We start from the raw sequence: 22,184 nt of genomic DNA, 5'->3' as shown, positions 1-22,184 counted from the left end.
TGCATTTGTATGTGCGTGCTGATTTTTAAAATAATAAATAAATCTTGTTCAACACTTACTTGACATATCAAGCCACACCCGCACTTCACTCTGGTCCAATGTCTCTTCGTCAGATTCTCTGCCCAACGCCATTCGTGCGACGAGTGCGTCGGTAAAGTTTTCAGTGAAGTAAAGTGCTCCCCAGGCGTCGCCCACCTTAACGGCGTTAATAGCTTTCTCGGGAGTCTCATAATAGTCCTGGTAAATAGCACAATATTGTATTATCCACTATTCGCACGACACGTAATAATTATTATAACAATATTCCAATACTCACTAATACTACGGTGTCTTTTGGTAAAGCGTTTAGGTACCTACATGAAAACATGTTAAATGTACAGTTATCGTAAACAGGACATTCCATTGTTTCCCAGTTCATTTCCTTATTAACTACAGCCAAATGTAAGCCTGTTGGATCTCTACCGATGGCCAAACAGAAAAGTATGACTTGCATCACTGGCAATGCAAATATGAACAACATCACTCTGTAAGTATAGTAAAAAATGAATAATATTTATCCAAGAATTTTTTTGTAGGATATGAGTCGACAAAATCAAACAAAAATTGCAGATTATCTTAATTTTCATTGTTGCTTGAAATTCATGGTATTTAACAGTAATTATTACTATTAGATATAATATTTGACAAATCATGGGTTTTAAAATGCAACGGTGCACTATTTTACACCACGTTAAGTAAAATAATTATAACAAACAGTATAATATTTCATAATATCATTATATCTATTAATATTTAATGGAATCCCTAAGTAAACTTACCCAACGTTTCTCCACATTCTCAAAAAGTTCTTTTGCAACAAAGCCTTTGTTTTTCCTCGAGTAGTGATTTCACAACAACTAGAGTCGTATTGTGGCTCCATCATTTGCATCTCCGCCAATTTACCATTTATGCCATTTGATTGCTCTTGCGCAAGCACTTCCTTTGATTGGTGGAAGTTCAAGCCTACTACTCCGCTCTCTTCAGTTACGTAAACAGGTTCGTCCTTCTTACCCCAGTTTAATGTAGCCTGAAAAAATAAAAATAATACAATAATTATTATTATTAGTCCTTCTGATAGCAAAACGAAATCTGAATTGTTTGCCTACTTAAAACGCCGTATTTGAAAAAGATACTTAGTTATCTCGATACTATGCAAATAATAAAATAAATAATGACTTACGAGTGAAATGTTGTTCGATATATTGACTGGTGTTTCCTGCGGTTGTCCGTCCGTTCCTTGTTTTCTACTCAGTTTTAAGAACACTTCCTCTAATGACTGACAGTGATACATAGACAATAATGCACGAGGGGATTCTTCGGCCAATAACCTTCCACTTCTCATTAAACCGATCTAGACAAGGCAACCAATTTTTTTTTTTATAATACTTTTTTCCATTTTTTTCAAAGGAAAACAACCCGCACGTAGTGCAACATATAGTGCATTGGGTTTGGGGTGGTACGGTGGGGATTATTTTTGTTTGTTGGTTTTTTGAGTTGGTAGAGTTGTAACGCGGTAACACGTGTTTGTGTATGTGTGGCAAGGATATGTTGCTAAAAATCCCGTGTGGTCACCTATTTGGGAGCTAGTAACTGCGTGCGATACGTACGCTCATTGCGTTTCCGCAGATTAAGCATACAACCACACCTCGCCAAGCAACTTTATAATATTTATATTACTTTGTATTATCAACATATAAATATAATATAATTTACATTGGATTATATTAAGTTATAAGTATATCATATCCTGACGATTCTACTTACAGTGTGAGCTTGCCGAGCCTCTTCAATGTAATGTGTAGTTATAATAACTGTTTTGTGTCCATCTTTTGTGATCTGGACCAGATGATTCCAAATACTAATTTACCAGACAATTATATAATAATTATAAAAAAATATGAAATTATTATCTAAAACTAAATAATATTGTCCTCGATAGATATACCTTTGCCGGAGTAACGGGTCTACACCAACCGTAGGTTCGTCTAAAATCAAGAGCTCTGGATCGTGCATAAGAGCCACAGCGAATGAAACTCTTCTTTGTTGACCACCACTGAAAAATAATTTAAAGTGTATTACATTAAGCTTATTTAAGTCTTTGAGAACACATTGAGATTTCAAAAATTAGTTACCTAAGATTTTTCACCAGTCTAGACTGGCTGGGCAAATCTAAGAAATTCAAAAGGAATTGAAGTCTGTCATTAATTTCCGACGTTTCCATACCAAATATCCAACCGAAGTACATCATCGTCTCTTTAATGGAAAACTCTCCATACAGAGCTATTTCCTATAAACATAATATACAATAAAACATAAGTTTGATGTATAAATTACAAAAATATAAAATAACACATTTTTTTTAGAAAAGCAAAACGTATATGTTTATGAAACACAACAACAAAACTCTGTAAAATTGGCTTATTACCATAACTCATAGAACTCATACATTCATAATTTAATTTCTAAATGTGTATGAATATTACAATGGACTACCACCTGGGAACAAAACTACTGGTTTTGATAAAACAATCTTATACTTTCCAGATATTGAGTTGGTATTTACGAAAATATACTTCATTCCTACATGACATTTATAGTCAACGTGTTTACAGTAATAAAAAATAAACAAAAACGAATTCCGCGAATTAATAAATTTCAAGTTAAAAATAACCTATACCTATAAACTAATTCCATAATATTATATTTATGTTTGAGCTTTTTTCATATACTAAAATTATTTTTATTCCCATAACATTTAAATTATTTGGTTTTCGTATTTATAATTTATATTGTCTTACATTATTATTATTGATAGACGTAAGAATGCGAAGGATAACATGAATGAAATGCGGATTTATTGTATTATTGTTATAACATCAATGTTGATTTTTTGTATCAATATGAACATTTAAAAAAATATATGATCTAAATGTCTATAATCCGTTACAGTCGGTGATTTTAGTATAGGAAAAAAATATTGAGTACAGCACCGGAGAAATCGTGTTTCTACATACAAATTCTGAATACGAGAGTTTAAATGTTTAAAATATATATGTATCTAAGCCGCTTATAACGCCGAAATCGGTAAAAACAAAAAAAAAACTGTCAATGTATATTGTATAAAACCTAAAAATAGATTTAAAAAAAATTAACAGTGTGTTATACAATCATAATGTCAGACTTCAGACTACATGACAGTTGGAATTTATTAAGAAAATAATTTTGTGGTTTACACAAAACTATTCATTATATTATTTTATCGACTATAGTAGCTTAAATTTAAACCCGTGTTTATAGCCACAATCAATAAGTAGAAAGTAATAAGTAGACATTTTGAAAACTAACTGTGAGAAAACTGTTTTAAAGATTTTTTCAAAATCAAACGTCTCAGAAAAATATCAAGTTATAATTAAGGACTTTTATTTCATAAAAAAATAATGTTTAGTGGTCATTTTTTTTTTTTAGAGAGTGTTATTAGGGCTAAAGATTTTTTCCTATTTTAGTTTTAAAGCCTTCAAAGGCAATAAACTTGTTTTCTAAATATTTTAGCGATTAGGACTCAAATTATTCATCAAATCGCCTTCCAAATTATAATCGCTTCCCCCACCTAAACATCCATTATCGGTCGTCGTAAAATCCAGCGCAAGTATCTAAAATACCAATTACGATGTCGTTTCGAGGTCAGTAAACGTTATGGATAATGACCAATGTTCAGTATTAAAATGTCATATATAGACATAATTAAATGATGTTGTCTGTAAATAATTAACAATAAAAAATAATGGGAGAATAAGTCCAAAAGTAATAATTCTGTGAGTAATCAATATTCAGTAATGTATTGATGTCTGAGGAGTGAAGACTGTAAGACCTTTTTTTTTTGTTCTATAGAAATCAAAATTGTCATTACAAATTATTGATGTGACGTGGCGCCGAAGAATAATTTCTAAACAATCGACACGATTTTCGACTATTAACGTCATTCGAGTGATTGTCTGAAGAGCGATTGAATACAAATTGAAAATATATAAGTGTCAATATTACACATTTACACCAGTAATTTAATGTCATTGTTAAATTTACAAAACTATAATATATTTGGTACAAACAATCATCAACTAATATATTATATAAACCAAATTTAATTTTACTTTTACTTTCAAGAACTATTATATCAATATTAAAAATTAAATGTAATTAAATGAGAAAAAATACACACCTAGATACTTAAATATTTAAGGTTCTGACGTAACTATCGGTAGTAATATTCCACAAAACATATAAATTAATTTTTTTGTATAATACCTAACAAGTAACAAGTAAAACTATAATTGTATAGGAATGTGATTATACATCACATCAAACAAATAATAAAATAAAACAGAATATTTTTTATTAATTAATTTTATAAAGAAATATCAAGTTTTATTTAACGTAATGTACTTCATTAAAATATTGTTTGTCTCTATTAGATTATTTAAGAAAATTATTAAAAACTATACGTACGAAAATCAATAAATTATTGTTGATCGTTTTTTGTTATATTTTTAAGGAACTCCCTTGAAACGGTTAATTCTTATCATTATTATTATTATTACTATTTAAAATATTATGGTAGAATAATTAGGCGTAGTGCATAATGATGGAAAAATGTAAAATTATGTCATTGAAACCTTAGCTATATTTTTTATATCACCATTATATTATTATATTGTAATTAGGATTTGAAAAAAAAAATAATTATAATAGGTAATAACCAATAACTAAATATATCATAATATAAAATGTACAATCTCGAGTAATTATATACCAATAACCAATCACACTGATAAATCTTATTAATTTATTGGAACCTTCAATTCAAAAAGGTAAATATTAATTGTTTCAACAATTTATGTTATGCTGTGAATGTGTTACGGACATGGACGTTTTTATAAGTATGCACGTGTGTGAAAAAAATAACTTGAAATACGTGCTCCACAATTTCAAAACATTGCGGAACACATATGGATTCAAACATGTTCTCTGAAGAGTTGTCTTTTCATTGTTAATTTAAGTTGACAGTGTATTTATTTATTTGTTTTTTTTTAAACAAAAAGTTGTTACCGGAAAAATGAAAATTATTATGAAAACTTGTCATGACTTCAACTGTGCTCTGCAGAAACAAATCCACAACTGTGATGTTATATTATATTAATAGTAATAGACGTTTTATTAATATTAATAAATAATAATACATAACAGTACGGTATATAATATTATACTGACATATTCAAATGGCTCGTTTGATTGTGATTTTAAGATCATAATATAATAAATGAATATACATTATACAGTTCAAACTTTTAAAGGTTATGGAATGAAAAAATACCAAAATACATCATACCGACCTATTTAAACGGAATGAAATTATCAGACGGACGTATTTCAAACTAAAATAAAGAAAATTCCATTAACGATTGAAATATTCAACGTTAATATTGTTTTAGATTGAAAACTTGATCTGATACAATAAGTAGAAAATTTTCATAAAATGTCAGTCGGGACTTTAATATTTTACCCTCGATCCCACAACTAACCTATTTGGCACATCGATACGAGTTCGCACGAAATTGTGTAAAGTTGTAAGATATTTTTTGGTAAAGGGATTTAGTATATAACCGCGTCTTATCCAAACACAGTACCTAACACATCACTATTATATTACCGATAAATATAATATATTATAATACAAGGAATTCATATATATATTATACATACAAGTAAAATATTTGGGATATTCGTAAATTTGTAACTTAAGATATTGAAATGGTGGGAAATAAACCTTTTATATTCAAAAATATATAACTACTACTGCGAGTAATACATTTTTTCTGCTCTTCTAAAATTATTTGTTTGAATAAAGACGTTAGTGGAGAGGTGTTCAATAAACACTACTTATGATAAATAAAAATATGTAGTTATTGACAGAATAAAATGTCAAAATATAATATCATCTTACATAAAGCACTTTATTTTTTTCACAACATTTTTCTTTATCAAAAAAAAAAACTACTTTGTTTTATGCATTTTGTTAAAAAAATAAACTTATACTATTATTAGATCTGTAAAATTACACCATAAAATAATTTTAATGTTTAAATCTCAATAGAAAAAAAAAATTAAATCGTAAAAAATATGTTAATTGTTAGAAATATATTTATCGTTTCCTAACTATTTCACTTGGACAAATTTGATACTATTTATCGTACAAATATTATATTTAAATCCAAGTTATAATTATAACTGGTGGTGTTGACAAGGGAAATTAGTTGATTTACTTTGTAAGATTATCATATAGATAGTACCTAAGCTTTTCTAACACGACTAATGTTTAATGCAGTAAATGGAAATCTTAAGTGACATACTTTTTAAATTAATATTATTATTATTACTGTTATAAACTTTTAATTTCTTAGTAAAACTTTTAAAAATATATATACCAAAATGAAAACTTATATTACCGACCAAAAAATTAGGTACTAGGTAGGTTAGGCTTATTGGTTGCTATACCTTCGTTCGTGAGGATATTTTTTCTTTCAAATAATGTTTTAAACCTTTTAAAATTAAAATTGCATTAGACTCTGCGTGGGAATAAAATGTACTTATTAAAACTTCTAATTAAATTACAACTACAAGATACGAAATACAGACTACAGAAACTTAATTTTCGTTTGGTTTTATTATTATTATATCTATAATTTTTTTTATGCAAAAAATTAAAATGCAAACGTTAAGAAATCGGAATTTACAATAAACCGAATGCTAATCAAACATCAGTTGGATGGGCTTCACGCTAGTAAGTTGCCTCGTTTCTTTCTTGGCGTATTATTATTATTATTATTATTATTATTATTATTATTATGTTAAGTCGACTCCTATGCAACGGAGTAATATTATATTACTATTATTTAGGTATGATCACATGACTCGGGTCGATGCGTCCCGCGGTTTAAGTAACCATTGCTGCTAATAATGTAATAGAAACTATATAAAATTATATAATGTAAATTCTTCTTTTATTGTAGGTAATAATACACATATGTAGGTAAAATACGTAAATATTAACTTCAGGTGATATTATCGTCGTTGTGGTTTTTTTTTCGTATTTCGCACGTTTGTCTAACAATTTATAATCGCGGCGACGGACGTTGAAGGGGGAGAAAATCACTCGTCAACATATAGCTACAGTATCATGTAAGTACGCGACATACTAAATATGATTTAATATTTATGATAAATACATATCAAATGAGTAATGCTCAGCCTTGGTGGCGTCCTCAAAAATAATAAAATAAATGTGCAAAAAAGTAGACTGTAGTCAGCGATACTTGCTCGCGTGAACGCGTCTTTGTGCCTTGAAAAGCTTCGGCCGACCGATCGACGATTTATCCGCATCGGCTGGCCTTGCTCTCTCAACGACGATGACGATGACTGCGTATGATGCGATAGACGACGTTACGATAGACTTTTGCCAAATTCCAAGGACCGTTTGTCGTGTACACCACGCTTTCGATAGCGAGTTCGGTCAAGTCCACTTATTGTCAATCGTTTACATGAGGTGTTAAATTGCAGACGCCACAGCTCTCACCAGAAGTCGAATGCTAATAGAGACCACACGCTCACGAATTATAGTATCGTCGTTGATGATGATATTATAATATTATACAGTGCGTTCCGTCTTATATGTACAGTACCACAACCACTAAATATTTGAGCTCAACGAGTCTTACGAGTCAACAATCTTAGATTGAAATACGGTTTGCTGTGATATTATACTAGCTCGAGGGCACTGATGAGTACCTACACAGTTTGGGAAAAATTTCACATTTTTAGCCCTCCTGGCGCGCTCTGCTTTTTATGAAGCAACCAATATTTAAATCATCAGATATGGATGGATAAATTCTTTTAAGTACTTTCAATAATCTACGTGATCTTAAATATTAAATCTATTAAATCACAGCCTGCGATTTTAAATTTGAAAATAATCGAATTGCTGAGTGTTTAAAATGATGTGGATGTGCGCATACCCGTGGGTATGTGAAATTTAGAATGTATAGGTACTCTGGTAGGTATCGCAGCAAACCGTATTTCAGACGAAGGTCACCATGCTGAGACAATTAGTTCCACATATTATACGGGGCACAATGTAACTATGTAGCTACATAAATATTAGGCATTATTAAGGTATTGCATAATCACAAGTCACCGGCACGTGGTAGTCGTCTAATAACAATGATAATAAATAATAATAATAACGGATTTTCGTTTTTCAACTAAGATTGTTCAGGAATCCTTTCGGCTACATGTAGAACATGGGACTCAACCACTTATTTTGACTTTGATTTAATTTGATATGGCAATATATGTCCCGATATTTATTAGTTATTGCCTGCACCCGTTGCTTCCATTATCCCTATCCAACTTTTAAAAAATTGCAACGCATCACGTTTTTCCGGTTTCATCGCAACTGGTTTCAAACATGCGACGAAGTTTACAAATATTTCAAGCCTAAAATTATACGAAATAATATCCAAGTTTCTTATTACACCTAATTTTCTCTACTGCCTACCAGTATAAACCGTTATAATAATAAATCTGTATTATACTTCAACTATATTTTGTTTACCATGTATAATAAATATTTTTTGAATGTAACACCTCTATAGAACTATTTCGATTATACATGTTACTATTTTTGATTTTGGATTTTTTATAATGTTTTTGCTAGTTTTCTTCAGTTATTGGTTTTAAACTCGTCAAAAAAATGACATTTTAATAAACATATATTACCTGAGGCATGTATCCAACGCGTTTTCCGGGCACTCCGCTTCCTTTTGTTCCGGGCTTTCCTCCGAGCACAAATATCTGTCCAGTGTTTAGTCGTCTCCGGCCAACAATGCAGCTGAGCAATGTCGTTTTTCCGCAACCACTCGCTCCCAGCAGTCCATATCTGTAATTCATAATAAGGTTTGTGAGAAAAATATTACAACTCCCTAACCACATAAAACTTAATTCAAATATCTGAAAATTACTTCTCAGAAATATAATAGGGATACTAACACCTATAAAGACTATCAATTCTTTGGAATGTTTTACTTTTTTTTCTATGGAAAATTCCTGTTTTTTCATCAATCTAAATAATTATTTTAAAACTAAAAATGCATATAAAATAATTTGAAATTCATTCAAATAATACATTAAATTTGAAAAAAGGATACGAGTTTTCACATCACTCAAGAAGTATAGCACACCTACACATATCAATTATGTAGATTATTTAGAATATAATAACAACGTGTAATCACCACTATTGTCGAAATATTATAGAACCTAACGGTATATAATAATATTATGTTATAAGACGCACTATGAGATAATCATAACGCGATCTCTCGTGTACCCTTAAGACACTGAAAATCTTAAAATAATTATTATTGTGAAATTCCGTTTTCGGCGACCTACGCAGCGGCCCGGTCATCGAAAATTTGATTTTCGAACGTCGAATACCGTCACAGCCACCGCCGCATTCTGGCTATCTTAGATTCCGTGATCGGGCACACGATATTATTATTATTATGCCTATTTTAATGTATGCGTGTAACCTACAGAAGATTGCTGGGTCGTCGGCGGAACCTATGCAAACCGGTTGGCGTCCGGAGGTCGTACCAAGGATAATGCGTCTTTACATGATGTCCATGCGTATATTACAGAGAATAAGTAGAATATAATGTATTATAAGCGCATACGCTGGTGCGTATAAACATATATAATATGCGCTTTGATGTCGCAGACGGTACCTGATTTAAATGTAATTATCGTCTGTTTGTCGTTCGCAAACACCAGCACTTTATTATAATAGTCGTCTCTTAAACGAAGATATTCACGAACCTACACGTCGAAAGCCACGCGAGCACTTATTTTATCCGCATGTATATGTATTATGTACCTACGGATTGTTTTTCTATTTGCAGTTTCATCCAGTAAAAATCTGACATTTAAGTTGCGTGACCCGGTCGACTAGCGGGCGAAAGAGTATGGAAAAAAATACAAATATATAAACTTTTATTTGTTCTGTGCCTTAGGATTAATGCCGGTAGAATGATGACGCGCTCGTTGAGACTATTATTATAGGTATATAGCTTCTACATGCGCGATGGAACCACTCGAAACGATGATATTCAGAAGCGGTATATTCGAGTAGTGTCGTAGAATATCACACTTGAAACCAGTGCGAATCACTCGACAAGTGTACTGCATAGTCTGCTTGGAATTTACGTGGTTTTCCCGGGCTAGCATGTAATTTTTGACGAAACGTATATGAGGGAAAACACTCGACAGTCGACTGTGCACGTTATACGGTGGTGGACACTGGATACGTATCATGAATGTATGATAGAAAAAAAAAATGAATATTTATTACGAAGTTATACTTATTCATTAATACTATTGCGTGATTAATATTGGTATAGCTCCAATAGGATTTCCTATTCTTGGTACTCTCTAAAAAAAGTTCAACGAGCTCGGCTATAAGACGTCGTCTCTGCACGACCGAATCACTTAGCATAATCGTATTACGAATAAACGCGCGGTAAGTGTCCCGACCTAATCTCTAAATGCCGTGTCCCGGTATATAGCATACATACCTACATATAATAATGGAATATCCTACAGTATACAGTATATACGGTTGAATAATCCTATGAAAAACTTGAACTTTTAGACGAAAAATAATGTTCGGAAATTCTCCCGCAATTTCCTGGACGATTTATCGTTTTCCGGACACTTACCGGGAACGAGGGGTATCTCTCGGTTCTGATAAACAGCATAGGACCATACAAGGTATATTAAAAATACGATATGGTTTGTACTAACATTGTGCCCTTAGCGACCGTCATGTTGAGGTTGCTGAGCACGTGGTTCGGCTTGCTCGCGGAACCGTAGTGCTTAAACGCGTGTCGAACGCAAACGGCCTGTTGGCGACGCGTCCACACGGTACTCTGTTGGCTGAGCAACGATGGCGGTTGAAACGCGGGGTTGACGATGCCGCCACCGCCGTCCGCTATTCCCACGCTGACGCTACCACCGCCGTTTCGGGGCTCCATAGCCACCACGTCCGGAGAATTGCCCACGCCGGACGTCATTGTTGCCTTAACGCCGCTAGATTCTTCGTTCCCTTCTCTGTTGGAAAAACAAAACAAAAGATCAAAAAAATTAGATTTTTCGTTTATTATTATTTTTGTTCTCCGAAGAGTATTCAACATAATTACAGGCAATTTTAGGATGTATATTATCATGCCATAACGGGAGACAGGACTATTCAATCCAAATTTCGTGTGCAGGGTATAGGAAACTGACTTAGAGACTGATGACGTCTGATCAAATCTAACCACCTGAACGGTTTAGAAATGGCATTTTTGGTACCACCACAAAATATATTTAACTAGATAAACATCTTTCTAAGATATTATTAACATTGTAAATTATAATTATAATTTTGATATAAGACATGACGGCAAACGATCGCTCGTCAACAGTGATTTTCGGTTTTTAATAATTATTGTACAGGTGTCAAGTATACGTCTTGTCACGTTAAGTAGGTGTACTCATTGGTTAAGTAAATTTATTACTAATTTATTAAGTTTAGTCATTGGCGTAATGCCATGCTTTTAACATTTTAAGATAATAATGTTTGATACGTTTGATTTTCCTATACAACATACACCGAAAATGATGTCAGCTTATCGACGGGATTACATCGTGACAACTCATTAATATTAAAATATAATATAATTGCGATTGAATTTTAATTGTTTAAAAAGCCGTTTTCATACCAATTAAAATAGTGTTTTCTGTTATTGGTATTATTTTCGATTCCCTAGTTTATCGTTACTTAAGAACAGCCAAATAACGGCTCCGACCGTCGTGGTTTTACATGAATCAAATGATATTATGTCTCTTGCAGTTATAAACTAATTGAGACACTCCAATTTTACCTTATACGTTTGAATTATACCACTTTAAGTTAAACTTTGAATTGATTTGAAGACGGTGTGAACAGTTGTTGCCTGAGAATCTGACGACTGACGAGTGTCAACATTATGTCTAAGCTGAGACTATATAACTCTAACTCTAAATGAATTACATGTTTTGGTTTGATAAGTGGAATTCATATGGATCTAAAAACAAATTGTCTAATTAGACAATTTTACTTAATACAAAAACAAATAATCTACATAGATCTTATTTTCTAAAGGTATATTAACTATAATTATATCAAAAATAGATGATCATACATATATGCATTATAATATTATGTTATTATTTATTACATATAATGATATAAATATAACAGTCTACAACTAGTTTAATATCGACCTTTGCAGAAAGGGTTCAGTAATCCACACATTTTAACTATTATGCACCGTTATATTATTATTATTCGTGACTGCAGTATATTATGAAAAAACATTTATTTTTTAGTACACATGACATTTCCCGAATGAATTTAACGAATGCAAATCAATATAATATATTTTGTGCACGTCTTGTTAACATTCAAGGAAAATCCGCTTCCAATACAATATATAAAACGAACGTATAATAATTAATAAGTATAGCCAGCTAGTATAGGTATAATACATAATATGTTAAATTAAATTATCGTGTAGTGGAATTTTCGCTGATGTCGCTGTCTACCGTTAATCGTGACAAAATAATATTATTGCTTATGAATTAGGTACATATTATTATTATTACAAATTAACAAGTATTATAAAATAAATGAGAACACAAATAGATCCGTGTGCGGCTATAACATAACTAAAGGGTTGATTGGCTGGTCCTCGATTTAGAGAATCATCTACAAGGTATACCTCATTACCTTGATAAAATAAAATAAAATCTCATTATTTTACTTTTAATCGAACATATTGTTCTTGTATCTCTTCGTTTCCGCACATCTGTTGACGAGTCTATTTCCTAGTGACAGACACACTATGTACCTACGTCTTTTTAATATTCACCGTGAGTGTACATATAAACGTAAATACTAATATTCGATGATTTTCACATCACGTTCGGGACGTTTTTTCCCCCTCTCTCAATAAAGTTATGGAAATTAACGGGGCTTGACAAACAAATCTATGATTTTTTATGATATATAGATATAATATAATAACGTATGGTTTTCGAATTGCCATGCGATATAGTACGATACTGATATATTATAGATTTGTCTCAAGCTTGACCAATGCTTTTTGACACACGATACCTATTTGTTGTACTTATACACGTCGACCCATCATCAGCGGCCGATCCGCAGAGCTCACATTGGTAGGTACATACTACATATATTGCAGCAGTTGTACACCTTGAAAACGATGATTGAGTTGACCTTACATTTTGAGAATTCGCGGTCGGAATACGAATAATATGTTTTTCAGCCCTGAACACGCGATTGACTGGACGTCGTCACTGAGTCAATTTTACAAGTTGTAATATTTTGTATGATATTATAAGGTCTAAAATATTTTATGGCTTATCACGTTAAAAATATGTAGCATTCATATTATTATACCTTATCAATATACAATATTTTATTTTTCTACAAAAATACTTAAATTTTTTATACAAAACAAAATATTGAGTTGTACGATCAACGAAGTAACGTGTACTATAATCCAGAAAATACGTTTGCATATAGTACACGTAGGTGTGACAAGTCCTCGACCACAGAGACGGCAAATTATTATTTACCATCTGTGTTAAAACAAGGTTAGAGGGGGTAATCCAGGTGTGGGATTTTTTACACACACACATAAACTTCGTTGTAAGTTGCACAGACACACAAATTGTATTTTTAGTTCTTATTAAATTATTACTCAATCTTGTCAATACTCGAATAGTCTATTTTGTAATAATTACCAAAAATACATCGTTCAGCATTTTCTTAAATTAAACCTTTTGATCACTCGTTTATTAATGGGATTTGCTATATACGCTACAAATAGAAGCAGAAAAACTATACGTATGCAACTATACGTTAACGTTTGCAAAAAATATTAAAACAATGTCATGTCAATTATTTAAAGTAAATTATTAATGTTAAAAAGCAACAAATGTATAAAACCATGTAAATATATAATAATATGTATGAACAAAAATGTCGATAAATTTTCACTATCAAATCAAATATATAACTTGTTTTTCCTCGGCGCTTTTGGAAATTACAGGGACAGCCACGTATGCAGCCTACTTCCATCATTCAACTATATAGTCACTATATTATAGTTACGCCTATGACGTGCCTGCATATTATTATATTTTACGCATCAATACATTATGATGTGGTCTGTGTGTGTGTGTGTGTGTGTGTGTGTGTGTGTGTGTGTGTGTGTGTGTGTGTGTGTGTGTGTGTGTGTGTGTGTGTGTGTGTGTGTGTGTGTGTGTGTGTGTGTGTGTGTGTGTGTGTGTGTGTGTGTGTGTGTGTGTGTGTGTGTGTGTGTGTGTGAATAACATAATATTATCATACATTTATAGATTATGGGCCGCACTGATTACGCGGGTTACCTAATCCAAAGTGAATGTAAACGACCGATCCGGAAACGAGCGAACGTCTAGCAACGTGGATATAATGCCCTGCGGCTTTGTGTGCGTTCGTACATCAGCGCTCGCTCGAAGCGAAACCATTCGCATCGACTTTGTGCAGTTCTCCTAGCTCTAGACCCTCCCCCCCCCCATCAATAAATGTATATAGTATATACTCTATTTCTGCTAAATTATCCGGTATGCGATCCCGTTGTAAAAAAGCGAGTAAGTCGTGGATGTCGCTCATCTTCTGTACAGTAGGTTACAAATGGGTTACTGTAATTGATGGAATTAAATTTGAATCCAATGATATTATATCATTGTATACGAAAAACGATTCTGAGCGGAGACGGCTTATCTGTCTAGGAAATATTATAGATTATTAAAAATTTTAAAATCTTAGATTTAAAAAGTCGCTCAAATGTTTTGAAAATTTTACCATGTCTAGGTAAAGCTAATATAAGTAAACAACCCAAATTTCAAGTTTTTACAAATGTTTTTAATCGAATTACAACAAAAACTCCCAAAATTAAAATATCTATAAATTTGAAGCAATATTTCTAGTAGAAAACGTCGTCCATAATTATTTAATATTATAAAATCGTGAAATCGTACGTTTTTTCTCCTTTAACCGCTTTTATTTCGAGTACCGTTTCGAAAACCTCTCTAAAGTACTAGCTCAAGAACATTACCTTTCAGAAAAGATGCTACACTTAATACTTTTGAGCAAGTTTAGAGGAAGAAAAAGTGTTTACAGAATAAAAAAGAAAAAGAAAAAGAAATGAACATGATTGTAAAACCAATACATTCCTTGCTCCGCTCAAGAATCTAAAAAGAAAAATAATATATAGTGTCGTTGTTCGATCTTAAACCATATATGAAACCTACGCAAAAAAGAAGAAAGAACATTTAATTAGAATCATAAATAATATTATGTATATGTATTTTTTTTTTTTTTTTTTTTTTTTTGGTGCAATTGTGCGAGCGCAAGGACAACATAGTGATAATGTAATATTATAAATTTTTATACGGCCGCCGCCGTTATGCGTTACTCCGTTATGCGAGTTAAGCGAGTTTCATCGCGTCAAACGATACGTATCGCGGGACGTTCCGGGAACGACCTCAACGAATTACATGTCATTTCACAATGGTACTTTATAATATTATTAGTATGATGGACACACGTTCCCTTGACCTCAACCCGCGACTCCAACAGTCCGAAAATCCCAACTCCGGCGATGTGCAGCTTCGGTAATTGTACGCCCAATAGAAATGTGTGCCGTCTAACCGTACGTCCGTACTGCGGTCGTGGATATCTAATATTATATCCGTAAAATTTACAGTCTGAAGTTATTATTTTTATTTTTTATTAATAAAAAGAATCGATAGAAGCAGTATTATAATATTGAGTTTGTGCTAAATATCATCCAAATTATCTAGACAAATGTAGCTGTTTACCTATGTATATAATACTGAACGGGCACTGATATTTTTCATTGCTGAAATAATTGGAAGCGTAGGAAAAAAATATGAAAATATACATATTATAAACATAACATAATGATGTGACACTACAATATCAAAACACAACGTGTCTGTTATTAAGACAATGGATAATGGAGTTCCTCACACGTCCTTCTTATATTATAATATATATTATATTTATTAACTTGTTACTGAAACCGACCGTGGAATTTCAGTATTAGTAGTATTATACATATAATATTAGTGCGTATATACAATATACATATAATAAACATATAATATACATATAATATTATTATGAGAGAATCTTTTGTAATCGTTACAACAAATATTTCAACAAAGTAGACTGCACAAAATTACAATGGTAATGCAAGTAATAACATAATATCGACAAATAATTAGAGCGCTAATAACCGCAGTAGGTTGTGGATACACCTCGTTATAGGAGCGACCGATTGTAATAATTATTAGATTACAATATAACCGATCATTGAAATATTATTACCCGCACGACAGTAACCTATATCCAATAATAGTGTTTGTGCCATTTTTCATTGTTTACGTGCGCGAAAAACGTCGTCTTCATTCATGTGGCATGCCCTTTATAGAGTTATTCAACCTTGACAATATGTACAGTTTACGAAACATATTTTGTTATTAAAACTTGTTTGTATTCATTGTAGCCCCGCCAACAGCCACAGTTTTAATTAGTCACTGAAACGCATAAACATGTATTCGCTTCTTCCAAATTATTTCACGCGAGATTATCTCGGAGAAAATGTACGAAATAACACAATATAACAGTCTGACACAATGATATATTAAATAAAAAGACGGCGACGCGTTTAGTAATTTTATTATTGAGCGGAGATTTTTATTATCGAAACCAAAATTTTTCGGTTTCGAAATGTATGAAACCTATGTACTGCAAAGGATTACTATAGTATTTGATATATTACTCCTTTGAATAGATTGCTTTACGAAAACTGTAAATTATGCGTACACTTTAACGGAAAAATTCAAATGTGTGTATTATAAAAATGGCACATAGGCAAAATAGCGAAGCGCATGTATCGCGGGAATCAATCCATTATAAAATAGGTGGTAAAAATATGCCCATACGAATGGAAAAAAGCAATATCAATAGAGGTATAGTATCTTATAGATACTATCGTTAACAAAAACGAAAAGTTGCTACAAATCGATTGTACGGATAGTACAACGGCATGCACAATATTTTAACACCTGCCTGCCCTGCCTAGTGGAGTCTAAACCACAGTCTGCAGTAGGTTATAGGGCTATAGGCAAGATAATAAACATTTTATAATAGCATAAAATAAATGGCTGTAAATATTGAATAGCAAAACTTATTTATCGCTTGAATTAATGTATAATATACTTACACATCATGCATGTAATAATGTGCCCATACAAGAGTTGCCACTAATCGATTGTGCAGATAGTGCAACGACGTACAATATAATATATTAAAATACAAATACCTACACCTAGTTGAGTCTAGACTACAGTCTGCAGGTTATAGCAGCTGCACTATAGCGCGCTTAGAATAAATCGATTGATAATAGGTTTTCTTTGCAAATCGCGGTTTTCCTCAACAAAAAATTATATATGTAAAAACAATTATTTTTTCCACCACACGTTGCATTTGAGCGGTGGCATGATAAAAACAAATATGTATATATATTATATATATATATATATATATATAATATATATACCTTCGGTATATCGTATAATATGTTTCGTATATGTAGCTGGTCATCTAATTGCACACAGAAGCAGGTTATTGCAACAGGTATCCGAAAAATTCCATAAATGTATCAATTATTATTCTACGCGCAGTGTAACACGTGTAGTGCACGCGCAAGTATAGGTATAGGTACCTACTAAACGTTTCGTTGTCATCGTCAGTCGAAACGATCGAAAACTGTACAAAATGTATTATATATATATAGGTGGATTCGTGACATTATTATGAATCATAACGTTATGTTAGCATCATATTTGCAGGTTTTATAAATCCAACTTTTCGCTCGCATAACTCGTACTCTATATGTAGACTGTGTGACACATACTGCAGCAGATATACTAGAATATTATAGTCGTTATACTCATCAAACTCACGGTTAATATTGGCTCATATTCGCCTATTGCGTGGACTCGTAAAACAGTCTGGTCTCGTTTATACGTCGTAAACTATAAGCAAATGGGAAAAAGTTCATCTATTGGATTCACAACAGTATTGACTTATGGGCTCTAAAATCACGATATTTAACGGAATATTTTAGTCCAATTTCTTGATTTTCTCGAATATGTTTTCTAAATTAACATATTATTTTTATCGAAAGTATTTAAGCTTTGAAAAAAATTTGACGTAAGTATGAAGAAAAATGTTGTGCATATTTTTTTTTTTTTTTAAATTCGAGGTCTCGTATATACGCTTTATGCAACGGATCAGATTCGTAAAAATATTAGGTTATTCTCACATCCACTAAACAACTCATAATAATATGAAAATGAGCAACCACAATATTTTGTTTTACGAATATAAAGTGTGAACTTGGCTTAAAGTCCCCGGTGATGCCTAAGTGTACTACATTATACTATACTAACAATCTGTGTTTATATATAATATGTATATCGACATCGGGCATCGACCATTTCGCGGGTGTCACTGGGTCCGGTCCCGTGGGCACATATCATAATATATGTCTTTATAATCTCCGGTCCGCTATCAAAAATAATTACCCGTGCAAATATAAATATAATACACTCAACAACAAAATACTTAGATACATATACATATTATTATTATTTAGGTATACTCACACGCGTGCGGGCGCGCTCTCGCATATTTTTATCCGATGGTGGTTTTGTAACTTTACGATAATATTTCGTACACAACTAAATCTGACGACGACCTTGTTTCGGAACGGCTTGCACGGCGACCGGCGCGCGCGCGATTATTATGCGGAACGGCAGCGGCGCGGTGCGTATAAATTTATTTTTTTCATTCGGTTTAGGGAAAACAAAAAATTGCCAAGACGGATCTGATCGGAAACACAATATGTACGCGACATTATAATAATAAATACCGACAACGGTGTAGTTGTGAAGTCGTACGCACCTCCACGCACGGCCGTCGAAAATACCGTGTAAAAACGATATACGCGTATCGTAATTTACAATATTATTATTATTTCAATATTTCTGTAATAATAATAATAATATGATAGTTGTACATAATTATTGTTCCGAGTGGTTGTACCTATACTACCGCATTGGTAGATAATATTATATTACCGCGGTATAATTACGATTATCGCCGTGGTCGTGGTCGTCGTGCTATAAGGCGGAAAACGCACGTCGGACGTCGCGGCCATAACCGGTTTTCGGTTTTACCCAGCCGACCGCGATGACGTCTTTGACGAAGAAAAACCCATCGCGCGCGCGTCATCACATCGTCAGTGAGCGTTCGCATTTTTCGCCCGTCAAAGAGTCGTGGTCACTACAGCACTATAATACAACTACAACAACCGCAGTTGTTGTTATTTATGCCAACCCGATAAACATATTATTACCGGACTGGTTAGAGAGTTCGGTGTCAGCGAGTGCATGCCCCGCGTAATGATAACAATAATATTTGGCGTACGACCACGACAGTCTCGGGTGTTGACAGTTGTCGTTCGACCAGAAAAATAATCAAAGTCATATTATTATTATTATTATCATTATTATTGTTATTATACGAAGACGAAGACGTCGTGTAATAGCGAGTGTAATACTATCAGCAATCGCGTCTGTTATTATAATATTATAGGACCTATATCATATCCACAAAGGTATTAAAATTTAATAAATCGGTCGACAACTCGACAATAATGATAGTAACTATACAAACCGCACAGACACTTTTCACGAGACGCGATTGGCATAAAATCACGAATTACCATATTATTAATGTCTTAATATGGGTGGAAACAAAAATAAAATACTAACTTTGACAGCCGCAGGGAACGGTCTCTGTGTGGAGTGTACTGGGCGAACTATGATGATATGATTTGGAGACACTAATTATTTAACGAACACTGGGCGCACATTTTTCGTTTGAAACGCACGTACGGATGTTATCTCGAAATATTTTGTTGTCCACTGTGCGGACAACAATAATTTTTTAGACGGTGAATAAAATGAAAAAATATAACAGTATGCCCGTAAACTATGAACGAAAAAAATATATAAATTAAACTAATACGATATATAAGTAAAATATATAAAATAAAAAACGAAAAGTGAACGTACCGGGGACGGACCGCGGCCGACGACAATAGGTAACTACTATGGTGGTTGGGAAAGAACGACAGTGCCATCGACCACAATGCCTCCTCGATGGACCCCACCATTTTTTTTTCCTTTCTTCGTCCGAGCGACGAATAGTATAACACGGTTGTCTATGTGTTTTTCCACTATCGTGTGTGACCCCCCCGTCTGTATACTATTATATCGTGTGTGTGTGCGTTAACAACACGAAGTGCCCAAGTCTACATAATAACACGGTACCTATATCTACCTACCTGCTATATATATATATATACGATCAGTAATATAAATTATTAATATTGCATGTCTTGAGTCTTCGATACATCATAATAATGATGTAGGTACTACACCTACTATATAGTCAACTATAATATTATGTATAATGAACAAAAATGTATATTTTATCGATTTCGATTAAAATAGTTACCTCCTAATCATCGATCGGGGTGGACGATACTACGGTATTGTTTATGTCGGTTTTGTTTAAAATTAATAATTAAATACAGGGACTATCCAACTCCTTTGTAGTAGTTATATATACATTATGAATAATACACATATGTAAGTAATATTAAATTGGTAATTTTCATTTTGAAATTATACTAAAAATTTTAATGTATCACTTAAGTTTTAATTTTAATAGCAAGGACACCATTAGTTTATTGGTATACTAAAAAACTATTATAGTCATTAAAAATTTAAAATAAGACTGATATTAGTGACATTAAACAGAAACAATATAGTTTATAAATGTCCAAACAAATAATTCATTACTTCGTGTAAAGAATTTATTTTTGTTCGCCAAATAAAAATAAAATAAAATAATCGAAACTTGGCAATGGTGAAAATATAAGCGAAATACCTAGTGTAGTATTATATTTCTATTACTCATCATCAAAGACATATTAAAACGTCAACTATAATGTTATTAAGTATTTAAAAAATTATATTAAGTTTCAAAATAATAATAATTATAGGTAAATATTGTCTTATTATTATTAAATATTAACACATAACGTGTGAAGAGATTACAAAGTAATACATTATTTAAGTTATTATTGCGAAACACAATATGATATACTATTAAATTAATGTTATAATATAATTATATTTGTATTTTAATTAAATCAATTTAAAACTTTAATATAGGCGATAGTTTGACTAAAAAATGTACTTAAGTAAACGAATTAGTTATTTTTTCATAATATTATTAATTGAAAAATTATAATTGTTTAAAAGTATTGATAAATTATAACTCAGTTCATTTCCGCATTAATCAATGATTTTATAAAATATATATTCGTACATTTATATGTATATAAAGATTCAACCCACAAATTGTCAGATTTTGTCAGAAAAAAATGTTCATGTTATTATTTCATTGAATTAAGATCAAAACTTGCCGATAAACACAAAAATATATCAACCTTGCAGAATGACGTTTCGGTTACTGACGAACAAACTGACGATATGATCAATTCAGTTGTATACACATGAATTATATGTGCATTGTGCAATTTTTATTATATTATTTTATAATGATAATTTTTTTTCGAACATAGTTTAATATTTCCAACTGAAATTAATCGATAGGTTGTAGGTTTGAGGTATTTATAAATAAGTTTATGATAATATTCTAATGAAAATCAAAAGATATTTAAAAAAAAAGTCATTCGATTATCCCATCTATTTAA

The 22,184-nt window shown here is 32.0% G+C and overlaps 1 protein-coding gene across 2 annotated transcripts in view; it reads right to left on the bottom strand.

The window, feature by feature from the left end:
* The window catches only part of snu (ABC-type transporter snustorr), a 46,822-nt gene that overhangs the window by 5,694 nt on the left and 18,944 nt on the right, over nucleotides 1-22,184 (bottom strand). The window contains exons 1-10 of one of the 2 annotated variants that reach the window (XM_015519177.2): nucleotides 20,170-20,496; nucleotides 10,951-11,256; nucleotides 8,869-9,028; nucleotides 2,172-2,326; nucleotides 1,985-2,092; nucleotides 1,804-1,897; nucleotides 1,220-1,390; nucleotides 819-1,066; nucleotides 317-524; nucleotides 60-237 (exon numbers count right to left, since the gene is read on the bottom strand). In XM_015519177.2, the coding sequence (XP_015374663.2) occupies nucleotides 60-237; nucleotides 317-524; nucleotides 819-1,066; nucleotides 1,220-1,390; nucleotides 1,804-1,897; nucleotides 1,985-2,092; nucleotides 2,172-2,326; nucleotides 8,869-9,028; nucleotides 10,951-11,219 (1,591 nt within the window). In that variant the 5' untranslated portion in view covers nucleotides 11,220-11,256; nucleotides 20,170-20,496. Of the gene's footprint in view, nucleotides 1-59; nucleotides 238-316; nucleotides 525-818; nucleotides 1,067-1,219; nucleotides 1,391-1,803; nucleotides 1,898-1,984; nucleotides 2,093-2,171; nucleotides 2,327-8,868; nucleotides 9,029-10,950; nucleotides 11,257-20,169; nucleotides 20,497-22,184 lie in introns of those variants that run through there. The other variant, XM_015519171.2, reaches the window with a different exon arrangement.

Source organism: Diuraphis noxia, unplaced genomic scaffold (assembly GCF_037042655.1).
Source record: "Diuraphis noxia isolate RWA-SAM2 unplaced genomic scaffold, SU_Dnox_SAM2 contig0005, whole genome shotgun sequence".
NCBI lineage: Eukaryota > Metazoa > Arthropoda > Insecta > Hemiptera > Aphididae > Diuraphis > Diuraphis noxia.
The sequence above is the reverse complement of the archived record's forward strand: the minus strand, read 5'-3'. Positions and strand labels throughout refer to the sequence as shown.